This window comes from Callithrix jacchus, chromosome 22 (assembly GCF_049354715.1).
Source record: "Callithrix jacchus isolate 240 chromosome 22, calJac240_pri, whole genome shotgun sequence".
NCBI classification, from domain to species: domain Eukaryota; kingdom Metazoa; phylum Chordata; class Mammalia; order Primates; family Cebidae; genus Callithrix; species Callithrix jacchus.
In genome coordinates, this window is record NC_133523.1 from 12,609,643 (window position 1) to 12,633,068 (window position 23,426).

The 23,426-nt window shown below is 55.6% G+C and overlaps 1 protein-coding gene across 2 annotated transcripts in view; it reads left to right on the forward strand.

The window, feature by feature from the left end:
- Positions 1–11,645, forward strand: part of ZSWIM4 (zinc finger SWIM-type containing 4) — a 31,934-nt gene extending 20,289 nt beyond the window's left edge. For both annotated transcript variants that reach the window (XM_035287473.3, XM_035287474.3), the window contains 4 exons: positions 4,268–4,422; positions 5,671–5,834; positions 8,472–8,553; positions 9,737–11,645. In XM_035287473.3, the coding sequence (XP_035143364.1) occupies positions 4,268–4,422; positions 5,671–5,834; positions 8,472–8,553; positions 9,737–10,596 (1,261 nt within the window). In that variant the 3' untranslated portion in view covers positions 10,597–11,645. The remainder of the gene's footprint in view (positions 1–4,267; positions 4,423–5,670; positions 5,835–8,471; positions 8,554–9,736) is intronic.
- Positions 11,646–23,426: the final 11,781 nt, after the last annotated feature.

Below are 23,426 nucleotides of genomic sequence, written 5' to 3' on the forward strand. Positions count from 1 at the left end.
GCTCTGTCACCCAGGCTAGAGTGCAGTGGTGCAGTCTCTGCTCACGGCAGCCTCTGCCTCCCAGGCTCAAGTAATCCTCCCTTTTCAGGCTCCTGAGTATCTAGGACTGCAGACATCCACAACCACACTCGGCTGATTTTTGTTTTCGTCTTTGTTTTTTGAGACTGAATTTTGCTCTTGTTGCCCAGGCTGGAGTGCAACAGTGCAATCTCAGCTCACCACAACCTCTGCTTCCCAGGTTCAAGCAATTCTCCTGTCTCAGCCTCCGGAGTAGCTGAGATTACAGGTGTGTGCCACGACGCCCAGCTAATTTTGTATTTTTAGTAGAGATGGCGTTTCTCCATGTTGGTCAGGCTGGTCTTGAACTTGCGACCTCAGGTAATTCACCTGCCTCAGCCTCCCAAAGTGCTGGGATTACAGGCGTGAGCCACCACGCCCAGCCTAGTTTTTATATTTTTTGTAAAGACGGGGTTTTGCCATATTGCTCAGGCATGTCTTGAACTCCTGAGCTCAAGTGATCTGCTCACCTTGGCTTTCCAAAGCCCTGCAATTACAAGTGTGAGCCACTGCACCTGGCTAAATGTGTAATATTATTTTGAGTTTGAGAATATTCACATGAAGGCGGGCGCGGTGGCTCACACCTGTAATCCCAGCACTTTGGGAGGCTGAGGTGGGCGGATCACCTGAGGTCAGAAGTTCGAGACCAGCCTGACCAATATGGTGAAACCCTGTCTTTAAAAAAGTAAATAAATAAAAATCAAATAAAAAGAGAATATTCACATGATACATGAAAAGGTGCACAAAGCTGAACCTTTTCTAGGCAGGTTTGTCTCAGCCTACCCAGATCTCTCCAGAGGCAAGTAATGTTTCCACTTTTGTATTTATCCTGCAAGAACTGAGGTTTCTGCAAACCCATCATCTGGAAATTGAACGTGGACCCTCCTTTTTTCCCAGCAGTGCATCCTGTATGTATGCTTTGCACCTTTTTTTCACTGAGCTTTGCATCTTACAGGCTTTGTCCTATCACACAGTAAGTGAATCGGTTGGAAGCTGATAGACATTTACACCATTTCAAAAAAAAAAGGGCAAGGAATAACCTAGTTTTCATTTCTCATGTACACCAGCAGATCACAGAAGGAGAATATTTAAAGGCCAACTCGGTTGCGCACGGTGACTCACGCCTGTAATCCCAGCACTTTGGGAGGCCAAGGTGGACAGATCACCTGAGGTCAGGAGTTCAAGATCAGCCTGGCCGATGCAGGGAAAACCCATCTCTACTAAAAATATAAAAATTAGCCAGCTGTGGCGGTACGTGCCTGTAATCCCAGCTACTCAGGAGGCTGAGGCAGGAGAATTGCTTGAACCCGGGAGGAGGTTGTAGTGAGCCAATATCTTGCCATTGCACTCCAGCCTTGGTGACAAGAGCACAACTCTGTCTCAAAGAAAAACGACCGACTCGATAAGCCATGCCCAGCAAGGTGAAACCTATTCCACACCCTCTGAGACCATCCTTCAGAGGGAACCCATAAACAGTTTTGGAGCCAGCCTGGTGGTACACACCTGTGGTACCAGCTACTTGGGAGGCTGAGGAAGGAGAATTGCTTGAGCCCAGGAATTGAAGGGTGTAGTCATCTATGAGCCCACCTATGAATTGCCACTGCACTCCAGCCTGGACAACAGAGCGAGACCCCATCTTTCTCTTTTTTTGTTTTTTTAGAGACAGAGTCTCACTCCATTGCCCAGGCTGGAGCGCAATGGCAGGATCATAGCTCTTAACAGCCTCATATAGCTGGGATCAAAGCATCCTCCCACCTCAGCCTCCCTAGTAGCTGGGACTACAGGCACTCATCACCATGCCTGGCTAGTTAAAAAATTTTTTGGTAGAGATGGGATCTCATTACATTGCCCAGGTTGGTCTCAAATTCCTGGCCTCAAGCGACCCTTCCGCCTTGGCCCATCTCTTTAAAACACACACACATGGGCCAGGTGTGGTCACTCACGCCTGTAATCCCAGCAGTGTGGGAGGCAGTGGTGGGTGGATCACGAGGTCAAGAGATCGAGACTATCCTGGCCAACATGCTGAAACCCCATCTCTAGTAAAAAAAATAATAATAATACAAAAATTAGCTGGACGTGGCAGCATGCACAGTGCACGCCTATTGTCTTAGCTACTTGGGAGGCTGAGGCAGGAGAATCACTTGAACCCGAGAGGTGGAGGTTACAGTGAGCCAAGATCGCATCACTGTACTCCAGCCTGGGCAACAAGAGCAAAATTCTGTCTCAAAACACACACACACACACACACACACACACACACACACACACACAGAGAGAGAGAGAGAGAGAGAGTCTGGAGTGTTTTTCCAGAATATTTGGAAAGAACAACACGTAAGAGCCCAGATTTAGACAACAGACTTTTCTATGCAAGGCTTTTCTTCTCAGCAGAATGCAGCTCATGGGCCCTAATTCGGCCGACCACCTGTTTTTGTACAGCCCATGAGATAAGAATGGTTTTTACATTTATAAATGGTTGGAAAAAAATCAAAAGAATATTTTGTAACACATGAAAAATATATGCAATTCACATTTCAGTGTCCAGAAATGGTTTCATTGGCTCACAGCCCTGTCCATTCATCTGTGAATTGTCTGTGGCTTCTTTGGCAGGGCAGTGACAGAATTAAGTCATTGAAATACAGATCAGTGGCTAGGCATGGTGGCTCACGTCTGTAATCCCAGCACTTTGGGAGGCTGAGGCAGATGGATCACAAGATCAGGAGCTCAAGATCAGCCTGGCCAACATGATGAAACCCCATCTCTACTAAAAATATAAAAATTAGCCAGGCACAGTGGCACATGCCTGTAATCCCAACTACTCAGGAAGCTGAGACATGAAAATCGCTTGAGCCGGGGAGGTGTAGGTTGCAGTGAGCTGAGATTGCGCCACTGCACTCCAGCCTGGGCGACAGAACAACACTCTCTTAAAAAAAGAAAGAAAGAAAAAAGAAATGCGGACGAAAGAACCTGCAAAACCCAAAATATTAGTGGTCTGACCCTTTTCAGAAAAAGGTGCTGGCCTCATGTCTAAGTCCATGACTCAATGACTCATATAATCTTGAAAACAACATAGCAAAATAAGTATGTTTACTCTCATTTTCCATCTAAAGGAACAGCAAGGAAGTTTAGGTAATATTTGGAATGAGGCTAGCCTTGAGTCCTATTTCATGCTGTTAATCCCATCATCTGGCAACTATGAATAATTTTTTTTTCCTTTTTTTCTTTTTTTTGTAGAGACAGGATCTCACTCTGTCACCCAGGCTGGACTGCAGTGGCACTGTCACAGCTCAACATAGCCTTAACCTCCCAGACTCAGGTGATCCTCCCACCTCAGCCTTCTGAGTGGCTTGGACTAGAGGAGCCCACCACGAATTTTTGTATTTTTTTGGAGAGACAGGGTTTCGCCATGTTGCCCATGCTGGTCTCAAACTCCTGGGCTCAAGTGATCTGCCTGCCTCAACCTCCTAAAGTTCTAAAAGTACGGGTATGAGCCACCATGCCTAGCCTCGAATAACTTTCTAAACACAAAACTGTATATATGGTGAGCCACTTAACAGTATAGCTTTTAAGAAGGCTGAGACAGGAGAATCACTTGAGGCCAGGAGTTTGAGTCTAGCCTGGGCAACATAGCAAGACCCTATCTTTAAAAAAAAAAGGAAAAAAAGGCTGGGCGCAGTGGCCCCTGCCTATAATCTCAGCACTTTGGGAGGCTGAGGCGGGCAGATCACAAGGTCAGGAGTTCGAGACCAGCCTGACCAACATGGTGAAACCCCATCTCTACTAAAAATGCAAGAATTAGCCAGGCGTGGTGGCACGTGCACCTGTAATCCTGACTACTCAGGAGACAGGCAGGAGAATTGCTGGAACGTGGGAGGCAGAGGTTGCAGTGAGCCGAGATTGTACCACTGCACCCCAGCCTGGTGACAGAACAAAACCTCCATCCAAGAAAAAAGAGAGAGAGAGAGAGAGAGAAAGTTATAGTGGCACATGCCTGTAGTCCCAGCTGGGTGACAGAGTGAGACCCTGTCTCTAAAGTAATGTATCAATTAATAAACATCACTGCAGTGAACATCTCTCACACACATCTTCCATAATGGGCTCTCAGGGCTCTGCTGGCTGAAGTGGGGAGGCTGGGGCAGGAGGCTTCTCTGTCTCCTAGAAAGAATGAGGACGGCAGCCCCATCTCACCACGGTTCATTCTCCCCTTACCCAGGCTGCCCGTACTGGAGACAGCATTTCCTGCTGGCGAACCTCACCCCAACCCGCTGGACTCCATCATGAGCAACCGCTTCCCCCGCTGGTTCATCCTTGGCCACCTGGAGACCCGCCAGTGTGAACTGGCTTCTACCATGTTGACGGCCGCCAAGGGTGAGACTGGCAGCTGTCCCAATCCCTTTGTCTTCCTCCTCCGGCATCTCCTTCCTTCCCTCTTCACTTTCCTACCTCCTCTTATCTTTCATGAAATTCCACCCGAATTCCTTGAGTACCTCCTATATGTCCCGGGCACTGTCTCAGATGCGGGGCATGTAGATCCCCTGCTCTCCTCTAGAATTACATTCTAGTGGGAGATGAGAGTAATGCAATGGCCAGACATGGTGGCTCATGCCTGTAATCCCAGCACTTTGAAAGGCCAAGGTGGGCAGATCACAAGGTCAGGAGTTCAAGACCAGCCTGGCCAACATGGTGAAACCCTGTCTCTACTAAAAATACAAAAATTAGCCAGGTGTGGTAGTGGGTACCTGTAATCCCAGCTACTTGGGAGGCTGAGGCAGGAGAATTGCTTGAACCTGGGAGGCAGAGGTTGTAGTGAGCCAAGACCAAGCCATTGTACTCCAGCCTAGGCAACAAGAACAAAACTTTAATAATAATAATAATGACAGAGGCTAGCATTTGAGTAGCTCCTTGCCATGTTAAGGCCTTTCCAAGTATGGGCCTACCTACTTCCATTGCCTGAGCGTTACCCATTTTACAGATGGGGCAGCCAGGGCACAGAGAGGTAAAGTAACTTGCTTAGGGTCATCCAGGACAAGGATTTGAACCCTGGCATTCTGGGTGTGCAGCCTATGCCCTTGAGATGAGGGAGGAGAGGTCCACAGGATCCCTAGGTGGCTTTTTGTTTGTTTCTTTTTTTTTTTGAGACGGATATTGCTCTGTCGCCTAGGCTGGAGTGCAGTGCTATAATCTCAGCTCACTGCAACCTCTGCCTCCCTGGTTCAAGCAATTCTCGTGCCCTGGCCTCCCAAGTAGCTGGCATTACAGGCACCTGCCACCACACCCAGCTAATTTTTGTATTTTTAGTAGAGGCAGGGTTTCACTATGTTGGCCAGGCTGGTCTGGAACTCCTGACCTTGTGATCTGCCCACCTCAGCCTCCCAAAGTGCTGGGTGGGATTACAGGTGTGAGCCACTGTTGTTAACAGGAAAGGGGCACAGAGGAGAACTGGCAGGGACAGGGGTACTGAGGTCTGAATCTTCACAGAGCCTTTGCCTGGTGCACATCCCTCCACACTCACACATGTGCCCCTGGGTGGAAGGACCTGTGCGAACAGGTCGGTGGTGGTCAGAGGCTGGTGCTGGCATGTATCTGACGGTGTCCTCTGTCCCTCCCTTCTCCCAGGAGACCCCAAGTGGCTGCACGCAGTACTGGGCTCTATCCAACAGAACATTCATTCTCCCGCCCTGCTCTTCAAGCTGGCACAGGACGCCTGCAAGACAGCCACCCCGGTCAGCGCCCCACCGGACACCACGCTGCTGGGTATCGCGCTGGAGCTGGGCCTGCAGGTGAGGGCCGCCAGCTCGGAGGCAGGCCTGAGTGTGAGCTGCGCCTCCGGGAGCACGGGCTGAGTGTGCCCCACTTCCCTGGGGGCGGGGCATTTGCGTGAGCTGCTCCTTTGTGGCTGGGGCCTGAGTGAGAGCCACTGTCTTTGGGGCGGGGACTGCGAGTGAGCCACGCCTCTGAGGGCGTGGCCCGAGTGTGGGCCACTTCCTTGGGGGCGTGGCATGAGTGAGCCACTCCCCTGGGAATGGGGACTAAGTGAATCGTGCCTCTCGGGATGGGGTCTGCATGTGAGCCATACCTCTGCAGGTGGGGCCTGAGTGTGACCCTCACCTTTGGGGGCAGGGCCACAGAAGGGCAAGGTCTGTGAGAGTGAGGGAATGGGGTCTCCAGGGGGGTTGAAGCCTATGAATTATTAATAGAATTTGCCTATGGAGGGTACTGAGTTTAGGGGAGCGTTGTCCCTGGAGTGGAAAGGTAAGGCCTGCAAGCCAGCAGATAGATCACAAGCAGAGTCTGGGTTTGGGGCCTGGGAGTAATATGCTATTGGTTGAGAATCATGGGAGGATGGGTTTGAAGCCAAGGGTGGGGCAGAGCCTACCAATAAGGAGCTTCCTTGGGGGCGGGGCCTGAAGAGGACTGCCCTCTAAGAAGTGGGATTCACTACAGTGGGGCCAGCTTTTGGGAAGGTCCGGAAGATGAGATGCCAACTCTAAGGGTGGGGTCTGTGGTTGAAAGTCCTCTATACGGCCGGGCGTGGTGGCTCACACCTGTAATCCCAGTACTTTGGGAAGCAGAGGCGGGCGGATCACGAGGTCAGGTGTTCAAGACCAACCTGGCCGACATGATTAAACCCCCGTCTCTACTAAAAATACAATCCAGGCATAGTGGCCTGTGCCTGTAATCCCAGCTACTCGGGAGACTGAGGCAGGAGAATCGCTTGAACCTGGGAGGCAGAGGTTGCAGTGAGCCGAGATCAGGCCACTGGACTCCAGCCTGAGTCCATCTCAGAAGCAAGACTCCATCTCAGAAGAAAGAAAGAAAGAAAAAAAGTCCTGTATGCAGAGCCTGTGATGGAGTGTCTGTGTCATCCCCAAGGGCCGAACAAAGGGTGGTCCTGCAGGGGCTAGTCTTGAGTGCTGCCTGCTGGAAAGGTGTCATCCGTAGGGTGTGGGCCCCATGGGACCTGTAGGAGGGCAGGGTCTTCCGGGGTAGACAGGTAAGGGACCTGTGAGGGCAGGGCCTCAGAGGGTAGCAGAAGTTCACTAAGAAGATAAGGAATAGGGCCGGCACAGTGGCTCACACCTGAAATCCCAGCACTTTGGGAAGCTGCGGTGGGAAAATTGCTTGGGGCCAGGAGTTTGAGATTGATCTGGACAACATAGTGAGACCCCGTCTCCACAAAAAAACTTTAAAAATTAGCCAGCTGTGGTGGTGCACCCCTGGTCCCTGCTCCTCAGGAGGCTGAGGCAGGAGGATTGCTTGAGGCCAGTTTGAGGCTGCAGCACTGAGCTGTGATCACGCCACTGCATACCAGGTAACAGCAAAAAGACCCTAACTCTAAAATAAAAAACAGAAAAGAAAAAAGAAAAAAACTGGGGCCAGGTGCTGTGGCTCACACCTGTAATCCAGCACTTTGGGAGGCTGAGGTGGGCAGATCAGTAGAGGTCAGGAGTTCAAGACCAGCCTGACCAACATGGTGAAACCCCGTCTCTACTAAAAATACAAAAATTAGCTGAGTGTGGTGGCGAGCACCAGTAATCCCAGCTACTTGGGAGGCTGAGGCAGGAGAACTACTTGAACCCAGGAGGCAGAGGTTGTAGTGAGCCGAGATCATGCCACTGCATGCCAATCTGGGTGACAGAGCAAGACTCCATTTCAAAAAGCAAACACTGGGCATGTAATCCAAGCACTTTGGAGGCCAAGGCAGGTGGATTGCCTGAGGTTGGGAGTTCAAGACCAGCCTGACCAACATGGTGAAACCCGTCTTAAAAAAAAATGTAAAAACAAAAAAAAAAAAACATAAAAATAAAAGAGCAAACAAACAAAGAAACAAAAAAAACAGAACAGGCCGGGCACGGTGGCTCACGCCTGTAATCCCAGCACTTTGGGAGGCCGAGGCAGGTGGATCACGAGGTCAAGAGATCGAGACCATCTTGGTCAACATGGTGAAACCCCGTCTCTACTAAAAAATACAAAAAATTAGCTGGGCATGGTGGCGCGCGCCTGTAATCCCAGCTACTCAGGAGGCTGAGGCAGGAGAATTGCCTGAACCCAGGAGGCGGAGCTTGCGGTGAGCCGAGATTGCGCCATTGCACTCCAGCCTGGGTAACAAGAGCGAAACTCCGTCTCAACAAACAAACAAAACAAAACAAAACAAAAAAACCAGAACAACAATCCTATGAGACAGATACTATTTTATCTCCATTTTCTTTTTTTGTGTGTTTTTTTGTTTTTGTTTGTTAGTTTATCTCCATTTTCTAAGTAAGGAAACTGAGGCCCAGAGAGTTGAGATTACGTATGCAGGTTCACTGGAAAGCCTTAACCTCCAAGTGTTTCTGGGCTCCTCCATCTCCCAACTCCCCTCCATAGGCCAGCCCAAGACTCCCACTAACCCCCTTCTCCCCACCCCTACCCTGCAGGTGATGCGGATGACTCTGAATGTAATGACCTGGCGACGGAGGGAGATGGTGCGCTGGCTGGTCAGCTGTGCCACAGAGATCGGTGAGAACCCCTATTCTGCTTCTGCAGAGGGCACTGAGAGAACCAGGCAGACAAGAAAGAGAGAAGCGGCCAAGCATGGTGGCTCACGCCTGTAATCCCAGCACTTTGGGAGGCCAAGGCGGGACGATCACTTGAGCCCAGGAGTTCAAGAGCAGCCTGGGTAACATAGTGAGACCCCCATCTCTACAAAAAATTAAAAATTAGCTGGGTGTGGTGGCACGTTACTATAGTTCCAGCTGCTTGGGAGGCTGAGGCAGGAGGATCGCTTGAGCCCAGGAGGTCAACGCTGCAGTGAACCGTGATCTTGCCACTGCACTCCAGCCTGGTCGTCAGAGCAAAACCTCCTCTGGAAAGAAAAGAGAGAGAGAGAGAGAGAAGCAAGCTAATCATGGTCACATACCCATAGTCCAAGCTACCAGGGAGGCTGAAGTGGGAAGATCACTTGAGCCCAGGAGATTGAGGCTGCAGTGAACTGTGATTGTGCCACTGTACTCCAGCCTGAGTGGTGGGGTGAGACAAGGTCTCTAAACATTTTTTTAATAAAAGGAGGGCTGGGTACTGTGGCTCATGCTTGTAATCCTAGCACTTTGGGAGGCTGAGATGGGCGGATCACTTGAGGTCAAGAGTTTGAGACCAGCCCGGCCAACATGGCAAAACCCCCTTTCAACTAAATATAGAAAAAAATTAGCCAGGTGTGGTAGTTGTTCCTGTAATCCCAGCTACTTGGGAGGCTGAGGCAGGAGAATCACTGGAACCCTGGAGACAGAGGTTGCAGTGAGTGAACTCGCTATTGCACTCCAGCCTGGGTGACAGCAAGACTCCATCTCAAAACAAAAAAGGAAAGAGAAGCAGAGACTCTTCCCTGATTCCAGCCTGTGCTCAGGGTTTGGCTGGGAGGGAATGTCCGGCCAGCCGATGGAGCTGGACAAAGGCCTAGAAGCTGGTCAGGCTACTGTGTCTGCAGAGGGCTGGTGGGGGCAGGTAGGGGGGTGTGCAGAAAGAGGCTCCAAAGCTTAGCCTTTTAGCACGTGGTTCCCACGTGGTCCAGCTGCGCCCTCATGATTTGAAAAGGAAGTTTCTGTTCAGCAGGGCGTGGAGGCGGCAGAGTCATGGTCAACCCAGGCATACATGTACATGTCTCTGCCCCTCCTCCTAACGGGTTTTCCCCCTCACCTCCCACCAGGCCCACAAGCCCTGATCAACATCATGCAGAATTGGTATTCCTTATTCACACCGGTGGAGGCGGCCACCATCGTGGCCGTGACGGGGACCACACAAGCCACTCTGCTGCGACTGCAGCTGGACACACCCCGGAGGGAGGAGCTCTGGGCCTGCGCCCGCACCCTGGCCTTGCAGTGCGCCATGAAGGACCCTCAGAACTGCGCCTTGCCTGCCCTGACCCTGTGCGAGAAGAACCACTCGGCCTTCGAGGCGGCCTACCAGATCGTGCTGGACGCGGCGGCCGGCGGCCTGGGCCATGCCCACCTCTTCACTGTGGCGCGCTACATGGAGCACCGTGGGCTGCCACTGCGGGCCTACAAGCTGGCGACGCTGGCCCTGGCGCAGCTCAGCATCGCCTTCAACCAGGACAGCCACCCTGCCGTCAACGACGTGCTTTGGGCCTGCTCGCTCAGCCACTCCCTGGGCCGGCACGAGCTCTCCGCCATCGTCCCCCTCATCATCCGCAGCATCCACTGTGCCCCAATGCTGTCCGATATTCTGCGCCGCTGGACTCTCTCGGCGCCCGGCCTGGGCCCCTTAGGGGCCCGCCGGGCCGCCAAGCCACTGGGTGCAGACCGGGCGCCTCTCTGCCAGCTCCTGGACGCGGCAGTCACCGCCTACATCACTACCAGCCACTCGCGTCTCACACACATCAGCCCGCGGCACTACGGAGACTTCATTGAATTCCTGGGCAAGGCCCGGGAGACCTTCCTGCTGGCTCCCGACGGGCACCTCCAGTTCGCCCAATTCTTGGAGAACCTTAAACAGACCTACAAGGGCAAGAAGAAACTCATGCTTTTGGTGCGGGAGCGTTTCGGTTGAGGGACAGTGGGGTGCGTGGGAGTGGGGAGTCCTCTCGCCCCTGCGTCTCCCACCCCTCCTCTCCAATTAGGCCCACGTGGCGTTTCAGTATTATGAAGTCAGGGAAGGAGCCTGGCTGCAGATGGGGGGCAGGGGAAGCGATGTCCTGCCCCATGTGTGCCTGGGAGTGTGCGAGGAAGTGTGCAAGGCTCGAGAAGCAGAAGCCATACCGCCACCCAGAAGCCTGGAAGGGGTGTGTGCTTGGGCTGCTGGTATGACCCCACTTTGGACACCCCAAAAGCAATAGGCAAATTCCCCTTACCCAGGACTGGCTTGGGCTCTGGGAGGGAGACTGGGAGGCAGGACTTCCCAGAAATCGACCCTCCGAGTCAATGTAGCACATCCTTCCCCGACCCCACCCTGGGTGGCCAGGGGTCTTCCCCCACCCCCTACTGCTCAGGGCCCCCCCTTGTGCCACCTTCAAAGTGGCTGCCCAGCCAGGACCAATGCCTCACCCCCACTGAAGAATTTGAAGAGGCCTCAGGCCTCAGCCTCATACCTCACCTCCCCATTTTCTTGGGCACCAGGGTCCCAGGGTGGGCTCAGGGTTGGAGAAGTCATAGCTGCCCTCTCCTCTCACCTGCTAGTCACGGGACGTACAACTCAGGAACTGAGCGAGGCTCACACTGCCCCTCCCAACCCGGGGTCAGGGAACACAGACTGAGAGAGCCAGAGACCCCGCCCTCGATCTGGAAAGGCAAGAGACCTCCCTCCTGGCATTTTTCTGACTCTTTCCTCCTTTCTCCTCCTGTCTGTCTGCTTCGAGGCTTTATCTTACTCCGTTTTCATTGTTCTCTGCATTTACCGGCCTTTGTCTCTGCACCTCTCTAAGTCCTCACCCCCTCTCTCTTTGGCCATCCTTCTTTTCCACCACTTTGACCCAGGGAGAAAGGAGAACATCACACCCCCAGTCACCCCCACATCTTCTCCCTTCTTGTATATTAAGGACAAAAGATATGTCATTTTGTAACTTTTTTTCTATTTATTGAACCATATATGTCCTTTTATTCTTTTCTGTTTTGTTTTGTTTTTTTTTAAAGATTGAGGCTGGGCGCGGTGGCTCAAGCCTGTAATCCCAGCACTTTGGTAGGCCGAGGCGGGCAGATCACCAGGTCAAGAGATCGAGACCATCCTGGCCAACATGGTGAAACCCTGTCTCTACCAAAAATACAAAAATTAGCTGGGTGTGGTGGCGCGTGCCTATAGTCCCAGCTACTCGGGAGGCTGAGGCAGGAGAATTGCTTGAAGCCCAGAGGTGGAGGTTGCAGTGAGCCAAGATTGTGCCACTGCATTCCAGCCTGGCACCTGTCAACAGAGCAAGACTTTGTCTCAAAAAAAAAAAAAAAGATTGAACACAGCTTTTTAACTTTATTTTGAGACTGGGGTGCATCTCCAGGGTCACTCAACCCTGTTTCCTCCGCAAAAAAAAAAAAAAAAAAATATATATATATATATATATATATTCATATTTATATTTATATCTGGCCTCATTTCTGAAGCGAGAGGTGGGATGGGAGGAACTGCTGGCTTCATTACATGGTAATTATGTAAATTTGTATTTATTTATTTATTTGGTGTCGCTCTGTTGCCCAGGCTGTAGTGTAGTGGCATGATCTCAGATCACTACAATCTCCACCTCCCCGGTTCAAGCGATTCTCCTGCCTCAGCCTCCCAAGTAGCTGGGATTACAGATTATGCCACCATACCCTGCTAACTTTTGTATTTTCAGTAGAGACGGGGTTTTGCCATGTTGGCCAGGCTGGTCTCGAACTCCTGACCTCAGGTGATCTGCCCGCCTCAGCCTCCCAAAGTGCTGGGATGACAGGCATGAGCCACTGTGCCCGGTCTTATGTAAATATTTCAAAACAGGTATGGATAGCTCACTATGAGGGAACACAGAGCCGAATGCGGTACTGCTGTCATTTAACCGTCAGGGCAGCCCTGTGGGTCGGTAGGATTATCTTTTCCATTTTAAAGATGGGAAAACTGAGGTTGCAAAGTGGAAAGAAAGGACTCACAGCTAGGAAGTTTGATTCAGGACCTGGATGGCACAACTGACCCCTGCCCACCCCTGGCTGCAGGGCCCTTGAACCCTGGGAAGGACCACGATGGGGGACTGGGGGTTTGGGGGCACCCTGTTTCCAGACACCAACATTGGGGGTCCTTGTCTCCAAATTGCTGAGCCTAGGAGGCTGTGGCAGGTGTTGGGTGCAGCTGGATGGGGAAGACACCCCATCAAAAGCAGGAACCTCGAGGTTAGACTCTACCTAGGTGGGCGGGGTTCTGGCCAAAGAAGAAAAGCAGAGTAGGCGTGGTTATGGTGGTGATGCTCGTCGGGGGCGTGGCCAGGGCGTGTCTGCGCCAAGGAAGAGGCCTCCCAGTCCTCAAATAGAGTGAGGAATCCAGGGGACGGCGAGAAAGTCGGCGGTTGTATAAACGTCCCTGGCTCCCCGAGAAGCAGTTTCCTCGGGGCCTTCCTACCTTTTGGACGAATCGACGGACTGTGTCTGGGTCACTGTCAAGGCCGGGGCAGGAGAGAACAGAGGCTTCTCGGAGTGGCTGGGCCCGCCGCTAGAGGGCGGTGGGCTCAGTCGGGGGCGGGACTTTGGCGGCGCTGGGCACAGCGATTGGCTTTTGGCACCGCCCCTCCGCTCGGGGAGGCCAATCGGAGACGGCCCCACCTTCTGCCCCTCCTCACTTATTCCCGCAGGTATGTGCGGGCGGACCCGGGACTAGCCCACGCCCCGTGGCGCCGCCTGGAGGTCTGGGACGGTGGAGTTGGGTGGAGAGCCCGGAGTGTACCCCCTTGTGGTCCCTGTGCCTCCAAATGTCGCCTTCGGACCTGGGGGACCTTTTATTGTGCCCCTCAGGTGTCACTGAGGTGTCATGGACCTGGGGCATCACGCAGGTCCCCACAACATCCAAATGGCCCTTAGGACCTGGGGTTTCCTTCATGTCACGTCCTTCATACCCAAGTTTCCCTCCAGCATTCTCAGATACCAGGCACTCCAAATCTCCCTCCACAGATCTCAGTAATTCCGTAGGTCCAAGTTGCCCCCAAATGTCACTAGCTCAAGACCCTCAGGTCCTGGTTATCGCCACGTCACCCCTCAGGCTCAGCGTTTCCCTCAGGGTCACCTCACCCACCACCACTTCAGATCTGCTTCCATCCTCCCCTGATCAACAATGTGGAAACCTCTCCAGTCTAGGGTTTCCCTCACCGTGACCCCACAATCCAGGACACCCCCAAGGTTCACACTTCCAAGCACAGGGCACCCTGCTGCTGTCCTCAGAGCAGGTGGGGCAGGGATGTGCAGGCAGGCACCCAGAGTGCCAACACAGTAAATTCAGGCCAATCAGAAACACCAGTGATGGGAGGCAAGAGTGAATCACAGACCAGACCTTCAGGAATGAAGTGAAGGCAACTTTTATTTACTTCAGCAACAGACATGACACACAGTACAATCTCTCCTCTCCCTCGCATCCCACGCTTCTGTCCATGCCTACCCAGGGCAGGGGAAAGGGGCAACCACCAAGCCCCGATGACCTAGGGACTTCATTGTGCCTGCTTAGTCTCATCCAGAAAAGAGCCTCCTCCCATCTGATTTCAATATAGTAGAGAGAGGCCAGGCACGGTGGCTCACACCTGTAATTCCAGTGCATTGGGAGGTTGAGGCGGGAGGATGGCTTGAGGCCAGGAGTTCAAGACCAGCCTGGGCAACATAGTGAGAACCACCCCCATCTCTAACAAAAATTAAAATTAAACAAGATTAGCCAGGTGTGGTGGTGCATACCTGTAGTCCCAGCTACTGGGGAGGCTAAGGCGGGAGGAACACTCATGCCCAGGCATTCAAGGTTGCAGTGAGCCATGATCATACCACTGCGATCCTGAATTCCAGCCTGGGTGACAGAGGGAGAGTCTGTCATTTAATTTAAAAAACAAAAAAAGCCTGGCATGGTGGCTCACACCTGTAATCCCAGCACTTTGGGAGGCCAAGACAAGCAAATTGCTTGAGGTCAGGAGTTCAAGACCAAACTGGGTGACATGGTGAAACCCCCTCTCTACAAAACATTAAAAAAAATTTTTCTGGGCGCAGTGGCTCACACCTGTAATCCCAGCACTATGGGAGGCAGGTGGATCACCTGAGGTCAGGAGTTGGAGAACAGCCTGGCCAACATGGCTTAACCCTATCTCTACTAAAAATAAAAAATTAGCCGGGCGTGGTGGCAGGCGCCTGTAATCCCAGCTACTCGGGAGGCTGAGGGAGGAAAACTGCTTGAACTGGAGAAGTGGAGGTTGCAATGAGCTGAGATGTGCCATTGCACTCTAGCCTGGGCAACAGAGCGAGACTCCATCTCAAAAATAAATAAATAAATAAATTAGCCAGGCATGGTGGTGGGCGCCTGCAGTCCTCAGCTACTCAGGAGGCTGAGGCAGAATCATTCAAACGCGGGAGGCAGAAGTTGCAGTGAGCCAAGATCGCACCACTGCACTCCAGCCTGGTGACAGAGCAAGACTTTGTCTCCCCTCCCAAAAACGCAGAGTCCTAACTCTTCCCTGCCTTGAGACCTGCCCTCCCCCCAGCCCACAAGGTGGGGAGGATCAGCTATTCCCAGCTTAGTTCCCAGAGCCCCAGAACTAAGCAGACCTGCTTGTGTCCCTTCTGGCTCCACATGGACCCTGTTCTGTGCCCCACATGTGGGGAGGGAGTCACTGCTCCTCCTGGCCGTTTGAAAGCTACAGGGCCCAGGGAGAAGGGGCCAGGTCAGGTCACCCAGTCTGATTCCGGAAGCCAGGAGTTGGCATCTAACGGTCTGGAGCCCAAGGCAGCTTCCTCTTGAGTAACTGGCTGCTGGGAAGACGTGGGCCGGCCCAGTGCCCCTGCCAGGCTTGGGAGAGGAGGAGCCGAGCCTACAGGCCCAGAAGGGACACAGCTGGCTTCCCTTTTTATGGAAGGGCCACCTAAACTCACCCACCTGTCTACACTGGCACCACAGCCCAGCCTGAGCTGTGGCCACGAAGGGGGGTCCCCAGTTGCAGAATTGGGGAACAGGACATGCAGTAGACATTTGGGCCCAGCCAGCCCTGCCCACCCCATCCCTCCCAATGTCCCTCCTCCAGACACAGGTCTGACTCTGAGTCCTCATCTCTGCTCCACTCATCAGCCCACCCAGGGAAGGCAGGGGCTGCGGGCTCCAAGCGGGCTTGACCCCTGTTCCTGCTGAACTGAGCCAGTGTGCACAAACCAACTGTGTTTCAGCTCAGTAGGCACGGGAGGCAGAGCCCAGGGAGGCCGGGCAGCAGGACAGCAGACAGACAGGCAGCAGTGGGGGACAGGCGGCAGGGCCGGAGGAGGTGAGGGCCTGGGGGGCGGAACTTAGCCACTGTGAACATGACTTGGAGTGAACCCTGCTCACAAGCAGCTAAGCCCTGCTCCTCAGGCCAGGCACAGGCGTCGGGGCTCTCTGCCACCCCGTCCCCAGGCGGCATCCTCGGTGGCAGAGCTCAGGGTCGGTTGGAAATCCCTGGCAATGTGATTTGTGATAGGCAGCAAATCCCATCCCCAGGAACCCCAGCCGGCCATGGCACAGGGGTGAGGGGGCACTGGGCGGGGCTAGAGGCTGGCACCTGGAGGGGAGAGAGAGAGCAAAGGTGGTGATGAGATTTGGGGACACCCCCCCATCTAGGTCCCCAGACAGTTCCTTTCCATCACAGGGAAGCCCTTTCCTCATACGCAGGAGCAACCGCATATGAACGGCAAGGTAGAACCTAGCCCTGCCCTCCATTCCAGCCCCAGTGCTGGAGCGGCAGAGATACCTAGAGGGCCTGTGCATTACAAGGAGGCTCCAGCCTTACAGGACCAAGCCGAGCCCTGGGCAGGCCAAACGGGGCCATGGGGAGAGGAAGCCGGGTTGGGGGCAGGCAGGCGGGTGAGGAAGTGATCTCACCCCAGCTGGCGCCACTTCCTAGAAGCCTGGAGGGCTGGAGGAAACCACCAGGGCCTCCCCCCGTCATGGCCCCGTCTCCTCAGTGGCCAGGGCTTAGCCCACACCCACCGGGGCGGATGCCGACAGCAAAGCACCCCCTCTCTCCCCCTAGACACGCACCCCTGCACCCCCAGAGCACAGGATCCAAGCTCGAAGATACAGGCCTCTCCACCCAAACAGCCTGAAGTTCAAATCCCTGCTCCACAGTTTCCCACAGACCCCTCCAAGCCTCAGTTTTCCCACCTATAAGATGAAGCCAAGAGCCTCTCTGGCATAGCCCAGTGAGATGTCACTCAGTGTCTGTGTCACTTGGTAAGTGTCCAGCACAAGGGCAGGCTACAGAATTTTCGGAACCCGGTGCAAAATGAACACATGGTCCTCTAGTTCAAAAACTAAGAATTTCAGGCCAAGCATGGTGGCTCACGCCTGTAATCCCAGCACTTTGGGAGGCAGGAGAGTCACCTGAGGCCAGGAGTTCAAGACTAGCCTGGGCAATATACTCATCTCTACAAAAAACTCTTTTTTTTTCTTTTTCTTTTTTGAGACAGGGTCTCGCTCTGTCACTACGGCTAGTGTGCAGGGGTGCAATCACAATTCACTGCAGCCTCAGCCTCCCAAGTTCAAATGATCTCCCACCTCAGCCTCTGGGGTAGCTAGGACTACAGGCATGTGCCATCATGCCTGGCTAATTTTTATTCTTTTTGTAGACAGGGTTTCGCCATGTTGCCCAGACTGGTCTGCAACTCCTAGGCTCAAGAAGCGTGCCTGCCTGAGCCTCCCAAAGTGCTGGGATTACAGGCATGAGCCACTGTGCCTGGCCCACAAAAAGTTCATTAAAAAATCAGCCAGGAGTAGTGGTACACACCTGTAGCCCCAGCTACTCAGGCAGCTGAAGTGGGAGGATTCCTTGAGCCCAGGAGTTTGAGGCTGCTGTGATCTATGATCGTGCCACTGCACTGCAGCCTAGGTGACAGGGTGAGACCCTATCTCTAAAATAAACAAGAACAAGCTTTAAAAGAAAACAATTTCAGGCTGAGCAAGGTTGCTCATCCCTATAATCCTGGCACTTCAGAAGGCCAAGGCAGGAGGACAGCTTGAGGCTAGGAGTTCAAGACCAGCCCAGGCAACACGGCGAGATAAAAATAAATAAATAAATCATGACCCTGGGAGTAGACCATTAAACTAAGCTCCAGGTCCCTCACTGCCCGAGTCAGAAAACCATGAAGCTTTGGCCGGGCACGGTGGCTCACGCCTGTAATCCCAGCACTATGGGAGGCCGAGGCGGGTGGATCACAAGGTCAAGAGATGGAGACCATCCTGGCCGACATGGTGAAACCCCATCTCTACTAAAAATACAAAAAGTAGCTGGTCGTAGTGACAGGCGTCTGTAATCCCAGCTACTCCAGAGGCTGAGGCAGAAGAGCTTGAACCAGGGAGTTGGAGGTTGCAGTGAGCGGAGATGGCGCCACTGCACTCCAGCCTGGCAAACAGAGCCATACTCTGTCTCAAAAAAAACCACAAAAACCATGAAGCCAGCCCTAAGTCTTCAGTAAATGGAGGCTCGTTTGATAAGAGCCCAACACCTGGCTAGCAGACTCCAGTTCTGGAGCCCAAGTCCGCCTAGATTTGAAAGCCCCAGCTCTGCAGCTTCTGAGCTGGGTAACTCTGAGCAGGTCACTTAACCTCTCTGGGCCTCAGTTTCCCCATCTGCAAAGCAGGGATAATAAGTCTGGACTTCATAAGTCATGGTGAGGACCCCATGAAGGAGAAACGTGATCACGACAGAGCTGCTGCTATCTCTGCCCCGCAAAGAACAATGGAAACACGGGTGTCTCACACCAGGAGGACCCCAGTGTCCGCCCGATCTGGTGGTGCTCACCCCTGAGAGACAGGTGGCAAGGGATGTCCTGCTTTGTCCCCTCCCCGTACACACATACACGCATACCAGCCACTCTTTCCCAGCAGGCCCCAGCCCAGCCCTGTCCCCTTAGGGTCTGGAGGCTCCAGCTGGGAGCAGGCGAGGCCCCGCAGGGCGGCCAGCCTCCCGGGCCGCCTCCGGAAGTGAGACAGCACATTCGTGTCCCAGGGACGAGAACGGGAAGGGCGGCCATTTGGCCAGGCTCGTTTCCTGTGGGGTTTCCCCTGCACCGAGCCCATGGCTGGGGCCAAGGCCACTCCCCATCCCTGCAGGCACAAAAGGTCTGGGTCTTGAGTGGAAGGGGCGCTGCCATGCAGGTGCCCGGGAGCTGGGGTCCCCTTTACCAATCGTGGTGCACTTCTCAGGCTCCTGGGAGATGGTGTCCAGGGGGAGACCAAACTCCTGGCAGCTGGAGGCACGAGGGAGAGGGCGGATCCCTGGGCCAGGGAGCAAAGCAGGTCCCGGGCTGCACCAGGACACCCCGGCCAGCCAAAGCATGTGTGCATGCCTGAATACCCCTCCAGACAGCGTGTGCGAGAACCAGACACACGCGGGTACGTATGTGTACCGCTACCCTCCACCCCATGCTCCAAGAATGAATCAGGGGCAGCTTCCGCCGGGGGCGCCACCACCACCTCCGCCCCCAAGCCTGGTCCCCAAATACTTTCCACCCTCACAGAGCAGCTGGGATCGGAAAATACCAAGGGCTGCAGGCCCCGCCCTGCCCGCCGCGCCACCCGCCCTCCCAGCCTGTCACTAACGTTTTGCTTAATGGGCCCAGACTCTCAGCAGAAGCTCCATGGGCTGGGCCCTGAGCCAGCCGCCAACCTGGGCTGCCCGGCCAAGCGCCGCCTGACCACCAGCCCCCCGCCCCTCTGCCCCAATCCCAGCGCAGCGGCAATAACAACCACCCCAATGGGCCGCCCTCAGAGGGTGGCACCGGGTGGGGGAAGTCAGGGCACTGACAAATGGGTGGGCCCCGCTGCCCACCCAGGGCTGGGGTGGGGGGAGGCTCAGGAAGGGGTGAGTGAGGGCTGAATCACTTGTTATAAATAGGGGAACCATGGAAGTGACATCCCAGCCCCCATCGCGTCCGGCCAGTCCACACTCGATCCCCTCTTTAGACTTTAATCTTTCCCAGCCCAATCACAGAATTCCCAGGGGCCCCTCACCTTCATGCTGGGAACCCTCAGTAGAGGGACACCCCCATCATCATGTCCACCCCTGCCTTCTCCCTACAGAGGTGTGTTTTGCAGCGAGGGCCTGGCTTTGGGGGTTCACTGGTCTTGAAAGCAGCCACTGGCTTCCCGGCCCTCTCCACCTCCCTCAACACGCCAATTCCCAGGCCCAAGGCTCAGGGTCCGTGGGATCCCCAAGGCATCCTCAGAGTATGGGCCACCACGGTCCTGGAGGGCAACCCCAGAATCGAGGCCAGGCGGGAGGACCCAGGGCTTGGCGTGTCTTCTAAGTCGGTTCCCCAGGTCCCTGGCCACCAAGGGCCCACATTCTAGACCACCCAGCCCTGCTCTGCCCAGGGCCACAGCTCAGTGACCACACCCAGGGTGGCGCCAGCTCCAGCACCCTGGGGCAAGGCGTCGCTGGAGCGTGACTCAGCCATGCCCAGCATGGCGGCGCCCTTCTCTGCCCAAGGATTCTCACCCACGCCCACTGCCCTCCGCTCACAACCTTCCCAGGCGTCCGGCCCTGAAGGACACACCTCTGTGTGTCCAGGAGGAAGGCAGCAGCTGGGGAGAGGGAGTACTCTCTCCTTCCCATTTACAGACAGAATAACTGAGGCTCAGAGATGCAGACTGGGGCTTAAGGTCACAGAATAAGTCTCAGGAAAAAAAAAAAAAAGCCAGGCCCGATTGTGGCCTAAAACATATCCAACGTGGAAAACAGAGGGACAGGAAGGAGTTTTCTCAAGATCGCCCAAGGTTCCGGGCGCCATTATTCACGAAGGACAGAATCTCCTACCTAGCCTCCCAAGGCGAAGGACAAACTCTGAAAAATGCCTGAAGAGTTATCAAAGCACCACCTAGACCAGGGCGAGCGGGTCACCATAATGTACCCACCGGGTCAATTACACTGGGATTGCAGATGGATGAAGGCCTGCCCAACAGCTGCGCTCTGCATGGAACATCTGGCGTCCACTTGCATTGTTAGAGGGTGGGCACGACAAGGGGGTCCCTCCTAAAGCATCCACCTCTGCTGTCTCTCTCCAGCGAGCAAGGGTCGGCGGAGGCTCAGAGGCCGGGGCCTGCACAGACAGGCCCGACCCCCTGGACACGCCCTGTCACGCATGTGCTCCGCGTGCCAGCCCCAGGCCAGGCCGGCACCTATTTTAGGGGCCCCTCTAGGTCCATGGGCAAGGCCTGCCTGTTGGGGTCTTGAAGGAGCTCCCAGAGGACACGCTGCAAGGACAGAGGGCCACGGGTGCCTCGCGGATCAGAGAACAAAGCTAGCACCAGCCCCAGGGCCTGTGCCTGCCCAGGACATCGGCATGTGAACACATGTACCCAGGCTGGCCCGGGCAGGGCGTGTGGGCGAGCGGACAGGGTGTGTCCAACATCACCTCGCCTCTAAGCCTGGGCACCTGTTGGGCATAACCCTCCGGCTGGGGCAGGACTGCCAGAGGACACCCCTTATGCCAGGGGTCCCACAGCCCCCAGCCTCACCCTCAAAGACCAGGAGCCATGGGCTGCCAGCTGGGGAGAGCAGGGAAAGGGGCAGATGACAGGGAGCCAGTTGCACAGCCAAAACATTCAAGAAGCCGCTGGGCTGGGCTGGGCTGGGCTGGGCTGGAAGGTCAGTTAGGGCTGAGGGCTTTGGGGCTGTCAAATCGAGCGCTGAAATCAGAGAACAGTCTGGGGCTAAGACAGAGGGGTTGGGGTTCAATCTGGGCCCTTTTAACCTCCGCCTGCAGCCGAAAGGCATGGACCCCGAGATGCACAGGGTGATCCCCACCCTGGCTTCCCTTCCTATGCAACCTTGAATGAGCGTTTTTCTCTTGGATCAGGAGAAAGGACAGGAGACATTCCCCCAAGCCCCCACCAGCCCCTGCCCAAGAGGAGACCTTCCCCCTACCCACTAGGCGACACGTCAGGAACTTGAGCCAGTATCCACCAACCCCCCCCCGCCCCACCTCCATTCAAAGAACTCTGAGACCCCCCTCCAACTCATTCCCCCCGTCCAAAGAGCAGGTCGGGGGTGGGCCTGGGGATGCACATGCAGATCCATACCCCTCAACCCAAGCTCCATCCCGAGCCGGGCACGAGCCCTCCCACCCTGCCAACTCTGCCCACCTCGACCTGCCCAAGTCGCGTGGGGACCCGCCCTCTCCACCGCATTCCCATTCGTCTCCTGGGGGGTCGGGATGGGTGGGCCTGGGAAGGGAGCAGAAGCCGGGCCGCCCTTCCCCCGCTCCGTAGGGGGCGCCCCGGGACGCCGCCGCCGCCGCCAGACGCACAGTCCCCGCTCCCGGACTCAGCCCGGGCGCCGGGGCGCTTAGGGCGAGCGGGGCGGCGCCCTCCCCTTCTCACAACGCTCCTGGGGACCCGCCGGGCTCACCCCCACTCCGCCCACGAGCCCGGCGCGGAAAAGTTGCCGGCGCCGCTGTCGCCGATCGCCCCCGGCCTCCCTCCCGCGTCCCTCCCGACTTCCACTTACCCGCGGGGGGGGAGCCGGGCGCGCACTCCGGGCTCCGGCCGCCGCCCCGGGCCGGGCCGGCCCACGCTCAGACCGGCGGGCGGCGGGCCCGAGACCGGCCGAGGGCGGCCGCCGGCCGCGCTCCACCCCACTCACTGGCCGGCCCGCCGCGGGGCCGAATCGCTTTTAAAACCTTCCCGTCTCCTCCCCCCACTCCCCGGGCCGGGCAGGGGGCGGGCGCGGGGCGGGGCGGGCGTCGCCGTCATGTGCCCCCGGAGCCGGCCCGCCCCCACTTTCTCTGTCCTGTCCCCCAATTCGGTCCCGTCTCCAACTCAGGGCCAACTTTCTCCCTCCGTGTCCCGGAATCAGCCTGGACCCCAAACCCAGCCCAACTTCCCCCTCTGGACCCTGAACGTGGGTCCCAGTCCCGGGTTTTCAGCCCAAAGCTCTGTCTGCAGGGATAGGGTGGGAGCCAAGGGTCTAACCCCCCACCCCACCTCCGGAACCCCTGCTGGCCTAGGGCCTCTGTAGGAAGAGGCAACACAGGAGGCCGTGAGCCCCTGGGAATAGAGATTAATAAGGGGCGGTTTGTAGGGGAGCTCGGTCCCAGACCCAGAACACCCCGGCCACTGCAGACCCCTCCTGGGGAGGGGGGGGCCTGGGTCTGGGTATCGTCCTGGGATGCCACCAAACAGGAACCCCCACTTCCTCCAGTTCCACCGCACCTTCTCCAGCCTTAGAAAGTTCCTCCTCTTATCCCACCTAACCCTCTCCTGCTGCCATCGAGAAGACTTTCTGGTTCCAGGCCACGCGGTCCCTGCGTCTGAGTCCCCTCCCCCTAGGCTTCCCGGCACCCTCCCCCACCCACTGGGACCTCTGGGAAACTCCCGAGCTCCCTGAGAGCAAGGCCCTCGCCGGATCCCTCCCTCTTTCCCGGTGTGCCAGTCTTTCCCTCCATCCTCCACTGGAGGAACACGGCTGCATTGTTCCTCAGGACCAGGCCCTGCCTCGGGGCCTGGCCCGGTGCCCAGGTGGGGGGCCGGGAACCTGGAACAAAACTCCAGAATAGAGGGGCGGGGTGCCCTCTGTGACCAAGCCAGCCTCCTTGGGCATGTCCTGCTGCCATCTGCCCTCTCCAGGCCTCGACAAAGACCGATGGACCCCTACCCACCACCCAGGACCACCATCATGTCGCAGTGGGGGTCTGGAACCGGCAGGACCTTTCCCAGACCCGGGT